Here is a 21,067-nt window from a genome sequence, read left to right as displayed (position 1 = left end):
TCCATCTCTCTCTTTTTACTTTGGCTGTCCGGAAACCTATTGCTGTTTGAATCTCAATCACAGCAGCCCGGCAAACCTCTGGTTGGCATATTTGCATTTCAGTTTTATACCTTGTGACTGATTTTCTTTTATACCTTCTCACGTTAACGTGTGTGCTCTTGGCTGTGAGGCATCTCAAAGGTGTGTGTGTGGCTGGTTGGGAGAGAAGAATTAAAGAGCTCAGTAAATGGAAAAAGGAGGAATTCTAGGGAAGGGAACAGAATGAAACACCAGGATGAGGAGGAGACTGGTTTGAGTCAAAGGATGGGGAGCCCATTGAGACACTGTGGAAAATCAGAGGGAGAGATGAGATTAGGAAAGAGAGCAGACAGTGGACCGAGGCAACAGGGAGCCACCGAAAGTTTCTGAGCAGGAGTAGCAGCGTGAAACTTGTTTTCAGAAGGTTGGTGTAATTGCAATGTTGAGTATGTACAAGACAGGAAAAAGCTAGGGAGGTGATGCTGGGGAGAATAAAAGGCTGGGCAGCTGTGGGAAGAATTGGAAGGGAAAAGTGAATCAGGTTTGGATATAAGACATGAAGGAATGAGTCAGTTGATTACAGCGGGATTGTAGGGTCCCAAGATCACAGATCTTTCTTCTATCTCACCCTTAACTGGGTCAAATCTAAACGGCCACTTCTTCACCAGGCTGGATGCTTTGACAGCATAAAAACTAAAACTGAATGTAGCTAAGCCCTGGAGAGTCAAGTGCAGCCCCAAAGAGCTGTGAGAAGGACTAGCTTCCTATTAGAAGAATACTGCCTTGAGATGTTGTCCAAACTACGTATTAACCCAAAGGACCCCAGTGTAGGAAGGAAGAAATCACTTAGAAACCCTCTTTAGAAGGTCCAGAAAGTTAGCTTTTAACCACCGGTTCAATTCATGTACGAGTTCATAAGTAACACCCTGCTTTCCTTCCTCAGCCCAATGGAGCGTTTACTTCCCTTTCCAGGTCAGTAAAGACTATTCACATTTCTCTCAACCTTTTATTACGAAAATTTTCAAACCAAGTAGAGTCAAAAGAATGTTACAGTGACCACCTGTGTTATCTGCCACTTAGATCCTACTCTTCATAGTTAACTGAATTTGCTTTATCTCGAATCTGTGCATCTACCCATCCCTCAGCTCATCTTCTTTTTGGTGTATTTCAGAGTTAATTGCAAACAGTACTATTCTTCCATGGTAAATAAGACTATTGGTTTTTAACTTAACGTTTTCTGAATTTTTACCAAGCTGGGCTGTGTCAGCCTGCCTAGGTAGACTGTAAAGATCAAAGGGAAGCCTGTGGGTCTTTCTGTGGGTGGTTTATCTTCCCAATCCCCCTCCCCAGACATTTAAACATTGACTCTTTAATTATAGTGGTGCCTAGCCTGTGCACTAGAGTTTCGAGAAAGTGGAAAAGGGAATTTTTACAAATCCAATCACTGTGTCTTCTAAACTCTGGTATTTGAGGCCGAAAAGACTCCTGCAGGTAGTGTAGGTGGAAAAATTTATAGAAAAAGAAAAAAGTTGTCCCCAGATGTATAACCAATATAGCCCATGTCTACATTTCTGGATTTCCGAGTATCAGATGGACTTAAAGCAAAAATGTAACTGTAACAACATAGGGGTTCATAAAGAATACAGATGGTTTCTGCTTTTGGATACAGAATATTCCCAGGAAGACCTTCGCTATTGTCCCAGCCTGTGGGTTTTAGAGGCAGAAACGGCAGTGGTGAGGAATGAGATACAAGGTTTTAGCGGGCAAATGAATGGTAGTTACCGAAATCAGAGATCGCCTTATTAGGAATTACAAAACAATTATTACTGTGTGTTTTTACCACATGTAGTTTTCAAGCTTAAGGAACACGATCCAGCAGTGTATTAACAAGCCTGAGTATAATAGCATTCTATTAAGGTTTGTTTTGCCTCCTTTTTATGTTGTTGTATTTACATTTAAGTTTTAATTGATGTTTTGGCCATGTGTTTGCACCTGAAGAGATTTCGTAAAGGCTTTCTTTCTTTCTTTCTTTTTTTTTTTTTTAACACATAAAGTGTTATATTCCAGGTATAGTAAGTAAAAATTACCCTTCATGTCCTCAGAAATGAGATTTTGCCAGTGTAATAAAATTTTATTTTAAAATATCTATCCATTAGTACCATAAACAAACCGAAAATATTGTCTTAGAGACTTGGGGAAAAGGACCTCAGTTTGGAAAACGTCAATGTAAGGAATTGATTCTCAAATGTAAGCACTGCCTGAACAGAGGGAGGGAAACGAAGTTTGAGACCCGAACGCAAAGTGGACGATATTGTGTAAGGTCCTTATGAGAAACAGCATCTCAAGGAGAAAAACCTCTCCATGATCAGTCCAAGAAGGCCGATGCTGGATCGTTTCTCTTGGTCAACTCAAAGCAACACAAGGGCTAGTCTGACAAGGAAACGAAATCGAGGAAAGAGACAGAGATCATATTTTTAAATGTTATTATCTGATTTTTAAGATGTAGAGGCTCCTGAATTTCTTTCACTGGAGGAAATTAAGTGCTCTTGGCCCCCAGAGGATCTTAGAGATAAGAATGTGACCATCCTAAGCTTATGGATTTAGTCTTTGGAGGCTTCATGACAGTGATGAAAACCTGTTGGCTCCATGGGTTATCTCAGGGATTACGGCTTGCCTCTTTCACAAGAATCAGGAAAATGCATCCCCTGGTACATTTAGCCTCAAACCAGGGAGGCTGTTTCTAACAGCTACGTCCCTACTAGTACGAGGCGAGTAAAAATAAGTGCTCATTATGGTTCACGTCACCCCTCAAGTGACCTTGTAAGAATGCTCTGCGGGCTGCTAAATTTCAGTGCTTATGCACAAGGCTATTTTTCAACCAGGGAATCGAAAGTGCACGACTATACTAATACTTAAATCACTTCTTCATGCTTAGAGTTCCATCTCCAAGGTATTCAGATGGAGGTAGGCATTACACCAAGGACAGGAGGAAAAGGCATGATTTAGTAGAAAAGGATGGGAAAAGAGCAACACTGTCCTTTTAACCAATGCATCTGGAATGAGATATTTGAAGAAAAATCTCCCAAAATGATGGCTAATTGACAAGGAAAGATAATTTGATTCCATCGTCTCTGTTCACACATACTATTGTTTCAGCCTGTGATGTTTTGTTTACTCTGGAAGGAAATATTTTACCCCCTCTGAGATAATTAATTTTTGTCAGCTTCACTGTTTATAAGGGAAACTGAGAAACTGTTAATTGAAATACAGAATGAGTCACTGTTTTCAGTAATTTTTGGCAGCATTCTAATTTGTGTCAATCCCAGCCTAATTATTAGATTTTTTGGAAGCAGAAAGCATATTTTATTTTTCTCTTACTGATTTTTCTTCCTTTTTTAAAAAAAAAATACGTGCAGCTTGACAAAAGTTATACAATTGATATGAACATGAGGTAAAATACCAGCACATTTGAAATACCAAGAGGTTTAATGTGTTACGCTTGGCTCTTCACACTAGCCCGGTGTTTAGAAGGTTCACAGACTGTGGTCTTCCTCCTACCCCCAGCCCCGACGAAAAAATGTGGTTCTTTTAAAGACCTTTTAGCTGGTATTAAGCCACAGTATATGGCCCGTCACTAATGACATCACTGAAGTAAACTTCCCAGAAGTCATCAGGGAGAACTCATTTGGAAATCCAAATGAATGTCACTTGCAAAGGGCAGGCTTCTAGAAGAGGTGACTAGTCATGCATTCCTGAGTTATTTGTTGTAAAAGCATTAATCACCCTGAACTCATTTGCTCCTAATGTGAACACACTACATTATTCCACAGGAATTCTGTTCCCAATGATCATTAATGGAGAGATCTGAAGCTGCTGACTATGGGCAGGGTTAATAAAATCCATCAGATCAATGGCCAGGATAATGGGACTGTTAATGCCTTCTAGTAGAAGCTGGATCTTCCCGGTTGTAGCAGAGTGAAGGCAAGGTGGAGAGGCAGGTGACCGTGCTGGGCAGGCAGCCCCATCACTCGCCTCCCGAGGTGGCCTCTGGGTGAAAAGGGCACTGATGTCCGTCGCCGGGCGTCGCCAGGGCTCTGAGGCAGTGCGGCTGGGAGCGTGGGCAGCAGCGGTGGGCTGGGGAGGGAGCCACGGGGCGGCCACGCGGGGGCTCTGAGACCCTGCTTCAGCTGCTTAGCTGCCCGCATCCGAGCACCTGGCACTGTGGACATCCTCGAACCTTGCTTCACCCCACTCCAGGTCCACAGAGGAGATGAAGGACATAATCCCAGTGATAATCGTGACAATCACAGCTAATGCTCACTGGCAGCTCTCAGGGGCCGAGGACTAAGGGGCCTTTCCATACTCTAATCTCAGTCCTCAGAGCTGTACTCTCCATGACATGGGGACTATCCCGCATTGGATAACAGGGGAAGCTGAAGTTCAAGCAGATTCAGCAACAAGTCCAAGCTCAGATTTGAAAGTGTGTGCCCTTAACCACTATGCCCCTTTATTAGAGCGAGAGACACAGAAACTGTAGCCTAAAATCAGACCACAGAAAGGTGCAGGATGTGCCAACTGACCTACATGTCTTGCCACTTGTACATGCAACCCATGGACATTGGTACCATACCATGCAACATTGGTGTGTTCGGGACCAATCTTGGACAAAGTCTATAAAAGCCATGGTTTGTCTGCAATGCTGTTCCTCTAAGCTTTGCTACTAAAATGTGGGTACCTGGGGCCTGTAAGAAGCCTCACTGCTTTGTGCCACCCACTTGCCGCCCTGTTGGGGCCTCAGGAGACCCTCTCAGGCCAGCAGTGCCCTATTAAGATTCGTTCCTTCTCATTCCACCCCTGCCCCATAAAAACTGGCCACGTTTCTTGTCATCTGAGGGTCTTGATCTCCTGACTATCCCCTAGCTAGCTCAGGTCAAGTGAGAAGCTGTGGTCCCCTGGGGATGCCTTTGAGCACAACACTGATGTGACTGACAGCACAGGCCACCCAGGGCTAGCACCCAGGGCCCCAGCAACAAAGCTGGGCACGGGAGCACGGAGACGCAGGCTCTGTGACATTTCTAAGCCCCAACGACTATGGTAAATGAGGTGCTGACACAGCTGCCCGGGGGCTCAGGAATGGGAACGGGATGCAGTTCACAGGTGGAGGCTAGAGATGCAAGAGGCTGCCAAGAGCTGAGGAAAAGAGGGGCCAGGATGAAAGAAGAATGACAGCTGCAAATGTAAAAACTATAAAATACTAACACTATTAGATGTTCCCAGTAAGCAGTGTTCTCTGCTCACCCCACCCCCAGATCTTCCAAACACACATCATAAGTGCTAGACTACATGGCACAGGATAGAAATGCAGTCGGACTGAGCGAGAGAAATTAGCAAGAGGAAAATGCAGGGACAGCGCCGTGGAAGATTGTGTTGGCTGTGAAGAACATGAATGATTCGAATACAGGGAGAGAAGACATTCCACACAGAGCACTGAGGCATGAACAAAAGTGTGAGGGTGGGAGTGAGCCTACTGCGTACAAAGGGAGATGAAGGGAAACAGCCTTGTTTTAGGGGAGGAGTGTGTGTGTAAGGGTGGGTGTGTAAGTGTGAGGGGGGGGAAGAGGAGAACAATTAGCAGGAGCAGAGAGGAGCGTAGCACATTACCAAGAGACTTGGTGGCCAAACAAAGGAGTGTGGGCCAGCATGGAAGGTAACAGGGAGCCACTGCAGGCCCTGGGGCATCTAAGGAGCATGATCTAAGCCAAGTTAGGGGAAGTTTCATCTAATAATTGCATAAGAATGTAGACTGGAGAGGAAAGAGAGAATTAGGGGCATGCCAGGCAGCTGGGGCAGCCTGACATTATGATTTACCATTTTCTCTCCTCCAGCACACATCCATACTACCCTTCACACTGGCTGAAGTCATCCTCAGGCCGCATTGCTATCCACAGAGGAAGAAAGGTCTCACCTTGTTGGCTCTTGCTAGCCTTGCATACATCAGCAGGTAAGAATTGCGGAGAGAAAATCTACTTAGACTTTTTCCTTCAGGACTAGGAGGGATACTCTAGGAGTTCCTTTATCTTGGGCTAACAGGGATTTAACCATCACTAAATTTTTAGGTAGGAGAGATTTGTATTGTTTGATGTTGATGCCATGGAAGCATCACATGCACAAGGGTCCACAGGTGTGCATGCACAGGCAGCAAGTCAGGAGCTCCTCTCTCCCTCTCATGAATAAGTCATCATTGCAAAGCTACAGTTGTTACTTTCCCCCAGAAAATATTGATCATTGGTTCCATTTGCAAATAAAATATTTGAATGTTTATAGCAGCAATGGCCAAATAGCCAAGCTATGGAAAGAGCCCATTCATCGACAGATGAATGGATAAAGATGTGGTATAGATATACAATGGAATATTACTCCACCAACAAAAAGACTGAAATCTTGCCAATTGCAACAAGGTGGATGGAACTAGAGGGTATTATGCTAAGCAAAATAAGTCAATCAGAGAAAGACAATTATCATATGATCTCATGCCTATGTGGAATGTAAGAAACAAAACAGAGGATCATAGGAGAAGGGAGGGAAAAATAAAACAAGATGAAACCAGAGAGGGAGAAAAACCATAAGAGACTCTTAATCATAGAAAACAAACTGAGGGTTGCTGGAGGGGAGAGGGTAGGGGGGATGGGCTAACTGAGTGATAGACATTAAGGAGGGTACATGACTTAATGAGCATTGGGTGTTATGTGCAACTGATGAATCGCTGAACTCTACTTTTGAAACTAATAATACACCATTGTATTAATTAATTGAATTTAAATTAAAAAATAATATGGGAAAAAATTAAAAAATAAAAAAAATGATATGTTTAGATGGCTGAATGATCTGACGCATCCAAATATATTCCATCTAAAAAAGGCATTTGACTGGTTGAGCATGCTAGGTTTGGCCCATTCCTGTTGCCTGTATTTTTATGGGTTCATTTGCATCAACATCTGGCACTAGAACTCCTACAGGGCATTTGGGTAATTGCCCGGGGGCTTGCAGAACAGCCTCGTTTGAGGCATGAGAGGTAATTCAAGTAGCTGGCCTAGATTTCATTATTCAACCACCTGGTGACACCAATACTCAGAAGTGCCGCTCAGTGGTCTGTAATCAAAGGAAAAGGCTTGGCCTTCCACCCGATGATTGGAAACCCCCATTCTGTCACCTTCTGATCCACTGCCATTCTCTTGCTCTACTGATAAGAGTATGCCAAGCATAATACCTGCAGGTGGAAGCTAATCATGATGTTCCTTCTCCAGTCTAGACTTACATCAACTGTTCCCATCTGACAATCTGGGTCATCCCCCAAACCCTCCCTATCTGGGGGAAGTTTAACTCAGTATAGGGCTCTGCTAGAGATGGAAGCCAGAAAGAGAACACAATCCAAAAAACTTGGGCTCTCTCAGTGCTTGTTTCATTGGCTTTCACCATCCTTTGTTTCAGAGCCCATAAGCTTTGTGCCCAGAACTCCGTTCATGGCTCTTCCCTTGCCTTTTCTCCTCCTCCTGCAAGGTAGGCACCTCCCACCCTTCTGCACTTCTCCTTCCCCGAGTGCCCCAAATCTTTCTTGCTTCTCCTCTCTGGAAGAAAGAAAGCATTTGCTCCGTAAATCTACCCCAAGATTCCAGTCATCTATGCTGTTCTCCAGTCTGGGGCCTTTGTGTTTTTACACAAAGGACACTTTTAGAGAGTAGGTGATAGTTGGGAACCTACTGGCAGTTGATGTCTGGAGCATAGTATTGAGAAGGATTCTGAGACCCGACCAGAAAAGGGTTTTGTCATCCGTTAGCAGTATCTGCCAAGAGCATAAGAATAGAGAATGGCAGGATATGTGCCATGTATTTGCCATACCTGGCTTAACCCAAAGGAATAAATCCTTAAAGATAGAATATCTGGAAGCTGGGGTTGGGTAAGAGCATGTATACATCAAGGTATCTTTTTCCTATTGTTACATGTGGAGCAGAAGCAAGGTGGTGTCTGGCTGATTATGGATATGAATTTCCATACTTTTGTTTCTTGTGTGGACTTCCATCTGATTTGGTCTTCCTTACGGAGTGTAACTTTTGGAGTTAGTATATAAGGCAGCATTTTTTGGTCTGTTAACTTTTTCTTTTCTTTTTTTAAAGATTTCATTTATTTATTTTTGTGAGAGGGAGAGAGACAGAGAGAGAGAAAGAGAGAGAGAAAGCACGAGTGGGGGTATGGGCAAAGGGAAAAGTAGACTCCCCGATGAGCAGAGAGCCCAACGTGGGACTCAATCCCAGGACCCTGAGATCATGACCTGAGCTGAAGGCAGATGCTTAACCAACTGAGCCACCCAGGCACCCAGTCTGTTAACTTTTTCTACCTAAGGACTTGGAAGTTGGTCGTCGACTGTCACATCTGACTGTTGCCTTTTTATCTTCAGAGACCAAGAAGGTAAAAGCCCACAAAAGCCCCTGGTATTTTGGGGAAAAATTGTGGTGGACATAAAGATGAGAAGCAGTGGTGAATAGGGCTTAGCTTGTCAGTGCCTGGACACGTGATCAGACCATGCAGGGAATTGGGGGGTTGGAGAGAGGAGGTGCAATGAGGTGGGGGTCCTGTATGAATGCATCCTGTGTCCATTCAATTATTCATCAGCTCTGGGCACTGTGCTAAGTGAGTGAGGATACAGTGATGGAAAAGTCACCATGCCACCTTTAGGGACTGTTTGAGAGAGAAGGAAGTGCCCAAATAAAGGGACGACAGAATGAGGGGGAAGCGCAGGGTGCTGTGGGTGCCCAGGAGGGATGTTTTGAGCTAGCTTCCGAAGGAAATTGATGTCTAAGCTGAGACCCAAAGAATGAGTAAGAGTAAGTCAAAAGAGACATGTAAAAGACCTTTAGGCAGAGGGAACAGCATCTGCAAAGGGCTGGAGTTGCTGAGGAGAGGGTTGACCTGGAAGACAGAGAAAATCTGGATCATCAATTCATATCAGTGAGTCCAGACTTTGAACCTGAGGGCTTGTCTGTGGGAAAGTTTTCAGCGGAGGAGAGATACAATGTGGCTTGTGTAAGAAAGATGACTGGACTCTGGATGAATTGTGGCAATTAAAGAGGAACAAGATCGGGATGCCAGTTAGTGGCATTTGTGCTAACTCGGGAGAATTGATGTTAGCCAGCTGATGACAGTATCAGTCAATCTGCAAATGGAAAGAGAGAGGGTGAGTGGTGGAGGTGACGTGGAGGTCATCCAGCACTGGAGGCCTAGCCTCAGCAGAGGAAATGACATGCCCAAGGTCACAGGGCTGGGGAAAATCAGCACTGGGACTTACACTCAGGGCTCCTATTTCCAAATGCAGTTCATTTTCCACAGTATCCACAGGGCTAGGTATTGGTTCAGCTCCACGTTTGTGCAAAACACACTCTGCGAAATGTGGCGGTGGGGGGGGATGTAGTATGCAGAAAAGCTTAACCTCATTTCTATGGTCAATAAACTTCCATGATGTCATGGTTCCCAGCTCTGTGCTTGAATTGGACATTAAAGTTATAGATACAAAGAGCAAGGGAGGAGGGGCAGAGACCTGTCACCAGCAGGAACGTGACTGGGTGGGCCCCCGTGGGGAGCTGAAGTGGTTTGGAATTTGGAACTCTTTATCCTCGATGAAGTCCTAAATCAGCATTTGGCGCCTTAGTCTTCATTTTTGTTAGAACAAAGCAACTACTCCTCTATGCTGCCCCACGAACTGAAGCTTCCTTACCTCTGCCCATCCATCCCAGCTGTGGGAGCTCACACTCTGCTGCTTGTTGTCTCTACCTTTCTGCAAGGCTTTGGCGCCCATGGGCCCTCACAGCCACAGATGGCCAGCAACGAAGTTCCACAAACTGTGCATATCCGTGGAGATGTTTTAGGGAAGTGGCCGTGGGCCAGCTGTTAGGCATGCCAGTTTGGATGGTCAAATAGGGAAACAGCCTAGCAGGAATGAGGTAAAGAATATGGGCCGAGGCCAGAGTGAGAGTGAGCGTGAGAAACAAACATGAGTCAGAAAAATGGCAGTAACTCTGAGCTGGAGAAGCACTGCCCAGCCGAAACCACGTTACAACGACCTAAAATTAGCCACCAAGACCATGGGGACTGCCTCGCATGTGGCACTTGATTTTTGTGATTTTTCAGATTGCAGAATTGGAGGGCTGGCCCGTAAGTGGGAAAATAAAGCTCCGTAAAATAGTAATAACTGCAAATCTTTCATTTCCTTTGGAAAGCATGACTCACCTATAAATACAGTAACTTGCTCCCTGCTCCCATCTCTCTCACCCCTAAACACATCACCTCGCTCTCTCTGAGGTCTTGGTGAGGAGCAGGAAAACAGAAACCTTCCTACAGCTGGCTCTGATTCACTCTTTTATTGAACAGATATTTCCCCTAACACAGGGCTGGTCTTGCTGGGAAAAGCCAAGTGCTATCAGGCCAAGCCCCCGCCGATGGGGGGTTTGTACTTAATAAGAGGCGAATGAGCCGTGCATTTTAAGAATACAAGATGGGATAGGGATGACATTTAGCAAATATAAGGAGCCCCAGGAATGCAGAGGAGGAAGCGGTTACATCCGGCTGGGTGGCGCGGGAAGGGCTTCAGGAAAGGTGCGCGTTGGATCCCGGCCCAGAAGGATTGGTGGATTGCAGTAAGGAAAGTGAGAGAAAGTGAACAACAGAGCATGGTCCCATGGCCAAGTGAGCACAGATCACAACAGAGCAGTGGCCAGCACCTCACTGTCGCCAGACCTGCAGGTGACTGAGGCTAAGAGGAAGTGGTCCTCGAACTCCCTACCTTCAGAGGCTGGCGGCCGACAGGCTAGAGGTTAGACACAGTGTAGACAACATGAGGTTTTGTTGTTGCTATTTGTTTCTACAGCAGGGAGGGGAAGTGAGAGCTACAAATAACATGGCGGGAGGATTTTGTTGGCAAAAGGCTGTCTTGACAATGCTGCTTAAAAAGGATTGGAGCAGCAAGACGTGCGAAGCAAAATAGAGTAAAATAACACACAAATAAAAGTTAGCCGGAATAGTCTTACCATGGGATTTAATCCCCATTGACCTATTCTTTGTCCATGGTTGTGTCATAGCTCCAGGGTCAGCCCGCATCTGGGTGCTCAGAGCAGCCTTGCCCCGGCTGCAGGTGGCCCAGGCCTCCAGGACCCTCTTCTCTAAGAGTCTTAATAAGCTGCCCATGTTGTCCACTTGGTGACATATGGTGACGATACCTAGCCTCCTACGAAAGGTGACGATACTTAGCCTCCTGTGCCCACCGTCTCTGCCCGGCTCTGCTTTCAGTGCAGCTTGCTGCCCCCATTGCTGACCCACCCTGCTGTTGCCCACTAGTGCCCTGTGTCAGTAGAATGATGTTACCGGTCACTGCAACAGCCCTGGGCTGGCCTGCAGTGGCCCACCGCCTTGTGCTTGGTAGACCAGAAGACTGCGGGTGCCACAGGTGTCTCTGCTAGTGGGTAAGGCATTGCATGCCGAGGACAAGTGTCATGCAGATACGCAGCTATCACCCAGCAGTGGGGGAGGTATTTGAAAAGTCGTTCCTCAATTGCCCTTCCTATGAAGCACAAGAGATCATTCCTTTCCTCTATACTATGCTCACTCAGGTGAGCTCCCACATCGAAGCTGCCTGGGCCCTCTGGTATAGCAATCCTCTAAATTTGTGCATCCATTTACAATCACACTTACACATGTACTATACATACAGATATGTTACCTCCAGAACACATTAAAAACTGCCAGAGAGATGCATGGAGCTGAGTTCCCAGATCAGCCTTATGGTGCCTTATGGTGAATTCCTGCCCAGAGCCCCTGTTACTCACTCCTTCCTGGGTATAAATACAACCTTCACCTGGGGCCATCTAGATGCACCATAGTTGCACAACTTTGAATCTTGAGATCAGAATCCCAGGCCCATTTTCCACAGAAGTACTCCTTAGCACCCGGGTAAATTAATATAAGAAATAAATATAAAGATGCCACACAACCGCCCCCCCCCTTATTATCAGCATTTGGAGCCCGGGTCACCCAGGATGCAGACTGGAAACAGGTGAAAGCCGAGGAGCGGGGAGGGGACATGGCCAGCTGCCCTCCCCATGCCTCTTGTGCGAACCTCAGCTCCTGTTCAACCAGAATGCCTGTTGCAGAAATTAGAAATAATACCAACCTGAAGAATGATACCTCGGTACCCGCAGGATGGAGGGCAGCCCTGCGACACACTGTGGAAGGAACAGGACAAGTTTTATGGATTAATTGGCACGCCATGGGCAAATGAGAAAGAAAAATCAAGGACAATTCTATGAATTTGGGGCTGTTGGACTGGGAAGAGGGTGGTTGCACTAAGAGAAGGAGAAAAATAGTTTGGGGGTATACGTAAGAGACTCCATTTAAAATCCCATGTCTGGGTCCCATTCTGGCTTAATTGGTTTGGGATATGTCCTGAGCATTGGGATTTTTAAAGCCCCCACGGCAATTCTAATCTTCAGCCAAGGTTGAGAACCACTTGCCTAGAAGAACTTCAGTTTGGACATTCAGACCTGGCCTTCCCAAGAGACGTGGTACAGTGGAGATCCAGGGAGTGAACCCTCCTGGTGGCATGAGGTTGCTGAAGAGAGAGAGAGAGGGAAGGGGGGGGAGAGAGGGAGTGGGGGGGAGAGAGAGGGAGGAGGAGAGAGGGAGGGGGAAGGGGGGGAGAGACGAGGGGTGAAGGGGGAGACAGGGAGAGAGGGAGAGACAGAGAGAAGTGGAAAGTGAATGCAGGGGCAGTGCCCCCATCTAAGGGGCAAGAAGGGCAACAAAGTAGCAAAGAACGATCAGATGGTAGAAAACCGAGAAGGTCCAAGAGTCATCTTTGTACCTTAAAGCTGGCGGGTGTCTTCGACGTGCCATTGCTCACGTGTGACTGGGAGCACTTTGCAGGGAGGAGTACGAAGCTTGGGAGGGCTGGTGAGCAGAGGGGTGACGTGGGGGTGCGTTGCAAAGGCAACGGTAGGCTCAGTCCCCTACCTTAAAGAATCACCAGGTCCCAGCCATTGTTGCAGGCATTTTCATTGTAGGAAGTCGGCTAACTTGTTGAATTTATTGACAAAATGTGAATCCAGGTTGTGTTTGTCTTCTGGCCTCAGATGCAACTGTGACCATCTTACATGCTTCTGTGGGAAGTCGGCATGAAAATATGGGGCCAGAGGGTCCTTTAATTCTATTATTCTGCTGGGCTAGGGAGATACGGCATGAGTGTTAGCACTTAGAATTATATGCAGAAACCCCACCAAACCCCCTGTTATCTACTAGTCCCTAACCTACAGACTTCCACTGTTGCTGTACTGATAAGACACAGAAATTACGAATTTTATGATAACCATTGGATGCTACAAGAAATTAGGAGGAGAAAACTATACAACATTAATTTGGGGGCTGCCAATCTGTGCCTGCCCAGCCTGACTCACGTAGATTGACACGGCAGACAGCTCTAGAAGGACATATAAAATTGCTCTCTGGGGGAACTGAGGAACAGGATTATTGGCATCTTCAAAGTATTAATGAAGTGAGCAATAGATTAAGTAGAATTTGGAAGGCCATGGGTCCAGCTCCTGGGTTTCAGAGGCTGCGGTGTTCTCGGTGCATCAAGCAGCTGAGAGCTGTGTATAGCAGCCCCGGTGAACAGCAGTTAAAGGGAACCATAGGTGCTAGTAGAACCGCCCCAAAGAGCCATTCATTTAAAGATCTGCAGAACTTGCCATCTTCCCAGCACTTGGAAAACAGATGTGCGTGCTAGATACGACCCCTGTCCCATGAGTAAATTCATGCTGAAGGAAGTATGTGTCCTAAGAACCCAACCGAATGAGGGTTACAGGACCTTTGGGAAATCTTTTCTAGAGACATTGACTTTTCTTTTAATTATGATTATGTTATGTTAATCACCATACATTACATCATTAGTTTTTGATGTAGAGACATTGACTTTTAAGCTGAGACTTGAAGCATGAGTCTGGTTCCACCAGGCACAGAGCAAGGAGAAGTGTGTCCTGGGAAGTGAAACAGTCAGAGGTGTTCCAAGCAGAGACAACAGCATGAGTGAAGGCCCAGAGCTGAAGAGATGGGTTCATTTAAGAAACAGAGAAGGATCCAACATGGATGGGCTGTAGATCTGAAGGTGGAAAGGAGGGCAGGGCAAGGCCAGGTAGGCTGGGTATTTTCCTAAGGCATTAGTGGGGATCCCCTGGAGGCAGGGGAATGCCATGAGCAGATTTCTCTTTTGGAAAGATTGTTGGATTACTAGTAGTCTGTGGTATGGGAAGTGGATTGAAGGGTGCAAGAAAGCCCAGCAAGTAGACAATTATAGAAACCCTTACAGATGAAGAAGCCTGGAGTGGGGTGCAGTGGACATTTAGAGGTGGTTTCATGGGATCCTACATGGGGCTGGGGAAGAGCTGACATTGACCAAGATCCCCCTTGCTCATGCTCTCTCTCTCTCTCAAAAAAAAAAAATAAATAAATAAACAAATAAATCTTAAAAAAATAAATAAAAAGATGTGATCCCACCTGAGTATGAGCTTCTCCTCGCCCAGGCCTCTCACTGGCTGCCCCTCATTAAATAATTGCACTCTTGCCTGATACCGTTATTTGTTTTCATTATTTTTCCGCTGACACTTAACACACCTGTAACTTTCTCTGCATTTTTTCTGTGAAACTACAGACTTCATTAACTTACCTCAGGAACTTTCCTTTGTGGAACCTTATGCTGAAGGAAACAAAAATGAAGTAAATAAAGAGAAACTTTCCAGGCCTCTAGGGGAATGTCCTTATTTGCCGACTGTCTTATATAAATGGGCATGGAAACTAGGAAGCCCTAATTTCTAGTGTATAAAGTAAACAAAGTGAGTTAATTAAAACAACCCACTTGGAGTGCATTCACATCTCCTTGTTAACCCCAAATTCTTAGCCCCAGCTCCTTGGGGATTTACTTTCTGTCCCTTATACCTTTCCTGGCCTGTCATGAGAAGGAGCCATGCAAGAGACATGTGCTATGGATATCCTTCCGATGTACATGCCCATGGAATGCGCGTCTCACCGAATTCCAATGTTGATCAGAATAAGGTAAGGGAGAAAATTTCCACCCAAAATGTGTCTCTTTGGCATGAGGACTATTTTAGACTCATTATTTTTAAGAAACAGAAGGTTCAGGAAGAAACTTTGACCTTCCCCCAATTGCCAAAAAGAATTTAGATAAGGGTTCTGCCCCCAGGAACATAGGTATCAACCATAGATAAGCACAGTGTAATATGAAGTAGGTGAGGTAGGCAGGGAGGAACCTAGCAAAGTCTGTTTAAAGATTTTATTTATTTAGAGCGTGTGGGGGGTGGGGAGGGGCAGAGGGAGAGAGAGAGAGAGAGAGAGAAAGAATCTCAAGCAGGCTCCTGCAGGGCTCGATCTCACGACCTTGAGATCATGACCTGAGCCGAAATCAAGAGTCAGACGCTTAACCAACTGAGCCACCCAAGTGCCCTGAAAATCTGTACACATGAAACAGTAAATCCCCATTCCTTCCTTCCCACAAGCCCTGACAGCCCCCATTCTACTTTCTGTCTCTATGAATTTGATGACTTTAGGTACCTCATATAGGTGGAATCAGATAATATTTGTCGTTTTGTGGCTGGCTAATTTCATTTAACATGATATCCTCAGTGTTCATTCATGTTGAGGCATGTGTCAGAATTTCCTTCTTTTTAAGGTTTAATGATATTCCATTGCATATTTATACCACATTTTATGTATGAGTTCATCCATGGATGGACACTTGGTGCTTCCATGTTTTCACTATTGAGAATAATGCTATGAACACAGGTATACAAAGATCTCTTTGAGTTCTTGCTTTCAATTCTTTTGGGTATATACAGGGAAGTAGAATTGCTAGATCATATGGTAATTCTATGTTTAGTTTTTTGAGTAACTGCCACATTGTTTTCCATAGCAGTTAAACTGTTTTATGTACCTACCAACAGTGCATAAGGATTCCAATTTCTCCACAGCCTCTCCAGCACTTGATATTAGCCATCCTAATGGGTGTGAAGTGGTATCTCATTATAGTTTTGATTTGCAGTTCCCTAATAATAATAAGTGATGTTGAGTATCTTTTCATGTGTATGTTGGCCATTTGTTTATCTTCTTTGGAAAGATGTCTATTGAGTCTCTTGTCCATTTTTAATTGGGTTGTTGGGTTTTTTACTTGCTGTTGTTGAGTTGGAGGAGTTCTTTGTATATTACGGATATTAATCCTCTACCAGGTATATGATTGGAAAATATTTTTTCCCATTACATAGGTTTCCTTTTCAATTTACTGATTCTGTCCTTTGATATAGAGTTGGCCTCTTAAACTTCATACCGTTGGTGCCTCTCTTGCTTCACTCCAGTCCTGACCCTCATACTAGTCCTTGCCTCTTCCACGAGCATTTGACAAATCTAAAGTATTTGAAACAACCAAGAGTACACTTGGATTTCTGAAAGTTTAATTAGGCTCAGAATTTTATTCTTCCTTCTGAACTCTTCTGATACCCCGAGGTATCCAAATTTGAATGTTGTTTCTGAAGCATGACCTAGCCTATCCCAATTGTTACATGAGATAAGGAGCCTCAAAGAAAGGTTGCTAGGACCCTCTGTGCCATCCCTAAGAAGAGAGAAGCTTTAGAACTCTTTTATTAAATGATCACAATGGGCCAGGCATTACTTTATTTTACATGTGTTAACTCCCTTAATCTTTTTTTTTTTTTTAAGATTTTATTTATTTATTTGACAGACACAGCGAGAGAGGGAACACAAGCAGGGGGAGTGGGAGAGGGAGAAGCAGGCTTCCCGCCGAGCAGGGAGCCCGACGCGGGGCGCGATCCCAGGACCCCGAGACCACGACCCGAGCTGAAGGCAGACGCCCAACGACTGAGCCACCCAGGCGCCCCTTACATGTGTTAACTCCCTTAATCTTGACGACAGCTTTATAATATGTATGCTGTTTGCACCCCCCACTTTTCACATGAAGGCAGGGGACAGAAGGGCTAAATAAACTGCTGAAGGTAACATAGCTAGTAGGTGGCAGAACTAGGATTTGTATCACAGAAGGCTGGTTCCAGATTCTGTCCTCCTAACCAATTATAAACTTAGTTGATACATCATCTTCCCCATATTTAATTTTAAAAGTTATTTCAGATTTTGGCATCTTCCAGTGCAGTTGGTTTCCAGCATGCTGCATTTGCAGGCTTTGCTTAGACATCATGGCTCCTCTCCTAGCATTTCTTTTCCTTCTCTTGGCTTCCAGAAATGACTTCTATTCTATCCTCACATGAGCAAGATCTAAGCCTCCTGTAAATCCATCCTTTCCTACTGAACACTTTATCCACAGCTATATTCATGAGCTGAAATCAGGGCCGACAGTTAAACCCCTCCTACGTCTAAGAGGCATATTGTAATAAAGCAGTAATGCCCAGTCTCTGTCCCTCCTACCCCAATAGACTCGGAGGGCTAATGAAAAGCTACACCTGACTCTTAGGTACAGAAAAGCAAACCCCACTTGTCTGGCTGAGAGCCAGCGAATGATGCCATCTTAGCAGGTTCAATGTCTCAGCAGGTCATACCTCTCAGGGAAAGGAATAATTCATGTCCTCACATACTCTCTTTGGCTGATGATGTGTTTGATGTTCTCCCATATTCTTTCGCCAACATTGAATTTTAATGGATTAGGTAAAATAGCCAAGCCCAGCTTATGAAATAGGATGTCTCTTTGAATCAAATCTATTTATCCAGAAAAGAATCACTTCTGTAGGTTTGTGGAACACCTCAGCTGTTGACAAACGATCCCCATGGCTTCTTTTCATCTGCCTGGGCTCCAAAACCCCATTGATCTCGAGGATAAAATGGCTCCACCACCAAGACACCCCCGCCATCCTAATTGTTATGACTTGTCATTTTCTGCAGGGTCCTATGGATCTACTCTGAGACGGGTACGTGGGTGTATCCTGTGTTTGCCAAACTCAGCCCGGTGGGTCTAACAGCCTTCTTCTCTCTCAGCTACATCTTTAATGCCAGCATCTATCTACTTGGAGAGAAGCTCAACCACTGGAAATGGGGTCAGTTTATTTCTCTTTCACTTACAGAAACATACCTTCCTTACACTTTCTCCACTCCTCCTGGAAACAGGGGGAACGAGTCCAAGAGCAGAAGGCAGTGAAGCTTAACGCCTTTGTTCAAAGGATTCAGACAGGTCCTACCAAAGTAGGCAAAGCGAAAGCCTGGGGGAAGTTTGAATTTTCTCAAAGGATCCCATCAAATTATCTCCCCTCCTCCCCCAAACGACACCTCATTTAATTTCAAGGCTAAAAATAATCTTGTTTAGTGAGCTCAGGACCCAGAGAGCAAGGTGTCATCATCCCCAGCACGAAAAAAAAATGAACTCAGGTTCTTCCTCCCGTAAGTGAGGGACTGAGGGATACAAGCTGTTACATGTCAAGGTTTCCTTTTTTGAAGGATAGGGATCCAGATGACCCTCTGTTCTTCCAGCATCAGCAGTGCCTTCCCAGATGCTCTCCCATCCTTCTGCCATTAGGTTGCTTCTCAACCCTTAGTAAAATTTTACCAGATAAAATCATATCCTATACTTGAGATGGGAATTCTCATTTAAACAGGGTCTTGGGCAAAGTGAATATGTCAGCAAGCTAAGCTTTCTAATAATAGGTAGCTGGAACCATGTTGCTTCTTAAAAACAACAACAAACAAACAAACAAAAAACCAAAAAAACCTTAACTCAGATGATTTTAAAATGGAAGATTTTATTCTCCTCCTTGCTTCTCCCACCACCCCACCCCAGAATATTATTTTGCTAGAAAAGTAACCATCAAAAAGTCAGGTTGCAAAATAATCATGATTTTTCCCTCCCCAAAGGGAAGTGCAGGAAGCATAACCTGATTTTGTATATGAGGAAGCAAGATCAACATACAGTCCCCCACATCACACGCCCACATGTTCTGTTCTATCAAAATAGAAACGGCACAAGTGGCATCTTCTGCTCAATCTATGAACTGGTGTGAAAACACAAGCCCATGTACGCAACAACAACAACAACAACAACAAAACAAACCAACAACAACAACAAAAAAAAAACCATGACAGTTTCATAAGAGCGTATATTTCTGAGAGGAAAATGAGACCCTGGAGAAATAAGCATGCCACTTGGCTTTTTCATATGTTTTCTACTCTTGGAGAATGTAACTGGTTGGGGAAATCTCAAAGGCACTATCCTTGAAAGCAAACACTTAAGACACAGAATACTAAAATTTACTCCCAAAATTAGGATTCCAAATCACAGGAAATTATCCAGAGCGGAGAAAAAAAAATGTGTTGACATTTCAGATGTGTTGACATCTAATTCTAACTAGTTTGGCTCCTTGAAGCTCTTGGTAAGGTTTTTGATGCCTTCCCCCAAAATCTATATAAAAAAAGGGAAGAAACTAATCCATTGGAAATTTGCAGAGAAAAATGTGATTATTCAGAGCTTACAGAACAATAACTTTTTTAACAATTGTATTGAATTCAATAATGATTAACTTCTAAGTTGTTACTCTACAGTGACTTTAAGACGTCCGTTGAATTAAAAAAATTTTCACCAAATTTAATATTATTTTCAGCACAAAGCTCTTTTAAATAACCTTCATTGGTTAAGAGCTACATCCAATTTTTTCACTACATTTAGGTCCCAATGAGCAAATAGGCTACTATCAACATGTGGACCCACACACGTGCACATGCGAACATTCCTGTCAGTGACAGACACACACACAGGTGGCAAGGCATTCCTCTCCTCCGTCTAGATTTTTAAATCCTTAAAGAAAAGACTGGGCCAAAAGTCCTATATAGCGTCAGAATAGGATCATAAATAGGTTAAGTTCTAAACAGATCATAATCACAAATGGTCTAGTAAGAATTAAAGGAGAAATTAGACCACTTAACGACCCAGTTGCAGTGAACATTTTAAATTGCCTAAAACTAAACAGAGCTATCTATGTGAGCACATTTTCCCATGTCTTATTCTGCTTAAAACACTTAAAGCCTTCCTCAGTTTACAGATGAAAGTCCAAACTCTTGGAATGACACACGAGGGGCTCTCTGAACCAGTCCCTGCCGTGGCTTTTGATCTCCATTGTCTAAATGTGTGCTCCAGCAGAGCCACCAAATGACTCGTTTGCTTCACACATTGACGTTGTTCCTCCCCACCGTGGGCTTCAGTCTCTCACGTCCCCCAGTCTTTGCCTGTCTCACACCATCAACTCACCTCTTCCAGGAAGCCTTCTATGGTCTGTATGAAGATATGTTTTTACACAAGACTCTGAGTTCCATAAGGGTTAGGAGTGTGTCTTATCCATCTTTGACACTCCCCTTTCCATTAGCTTATTCAATGGATCAATCAATGCAGAAAGGAGCTACTAAAGGGCTCTTCTTTTTAGGCATTAAATGGGACTCTGTACACAGGGCTTCGGGAGACAGTGGTCAAGGAGTGACTATGATGGTTGGAGATGAAAGTATTGGGCAGAGAGTTTAAGGAGCATAGATGGTGATGCTATGGTATAGTGACTGGAGAGCTGTTGAAAAAGAGATGCATGTTAGGGCAGGCAGTGCAAAATATGGGGAAGGACACTGGAATAGAAATCAAGAAAACCAGGGTATGTCTCTCACCTGGCCACAAACCAACCACGTAAGCTGTGTCAAAACACTTCAACTTCTCAGTGATGGGATGACCTCTAAGTCGGGTGACCACCTGTGCCAGTCTGCCTAGGACATTCCTGGGGAATGCCGGCCATGCGAGTGTGCATGTAGTTTAGCATTGTCAAGGCATGGACATTCAATCGTGTGCTCCCTCTCTCCTTCCCTCCCTCTCTTTCTCTTTTCCTTTCTCTTTCTCTTTTACTCTTTCTCTTTTCCTTCCTTCCTTCCTTCCTTCCTTCCTTCCTTCCTTCCTTCCTTC

The 21,067-nt window shown here is 44.6% G+C and overlaps 1 protein-coding gene across 4 annotated transcripts in view; it reads left to right on the top strand.

The window, feature by feature from the left end:
* ADTRP (androgen dependent TFPI regulating protein) overlaps positions 1 to 21,067 on the top strand; it is a 60,692-nt gene that overhangs the window by 34,318 nt on the left and 5,307 nt on the right. For 3 of the 4 annotated variants that reach the window (XM_073877577.1, XM_073877578.1, XM_073877579.1), the window contains 2 exons: positions 5,904 to 6,019; positions 18,028 to 18,179. In XM_073877577.1, the coding sequence (XP_073733678.1) occupies positions 5,904 to 6,019; positions 18,028 to 18,179 (268 nt within the window). Of the gene's footprint in view, positions 1 to 961; positions 991 to 5,903; positions 6,020 to 18,027; positions 18,180 to 21,067 lie in introns of all 4 variants that reach the window. The other variant, XR_012373821.1, reaches the window with a different exon arrangement.

The sequence above is a fragment of the Callorhinus ursinus genome, unplaced genomic scaffold, assembly GCF_003265705.2.
Source record: "Callorhinus ursinus isolate GAN/ISIS: 27379988/994484 unplaced genomic scaffold, GSC_fseal_2.0 scaffold26, whole genome shotgun sequence".
In the NCBI taxonomy this organism is placed as follows: Eukaryota; Metazoa; Chordata; class Mammalia; order Carnivora; family Otariidae; genus Callorhinus; species Callorhinus ursinus.
The sequence above is the reverse complement of the archived record's forward strand: the minus strand, read 5'-3'. Positions and strand labels throughout refer to the sequence as shown.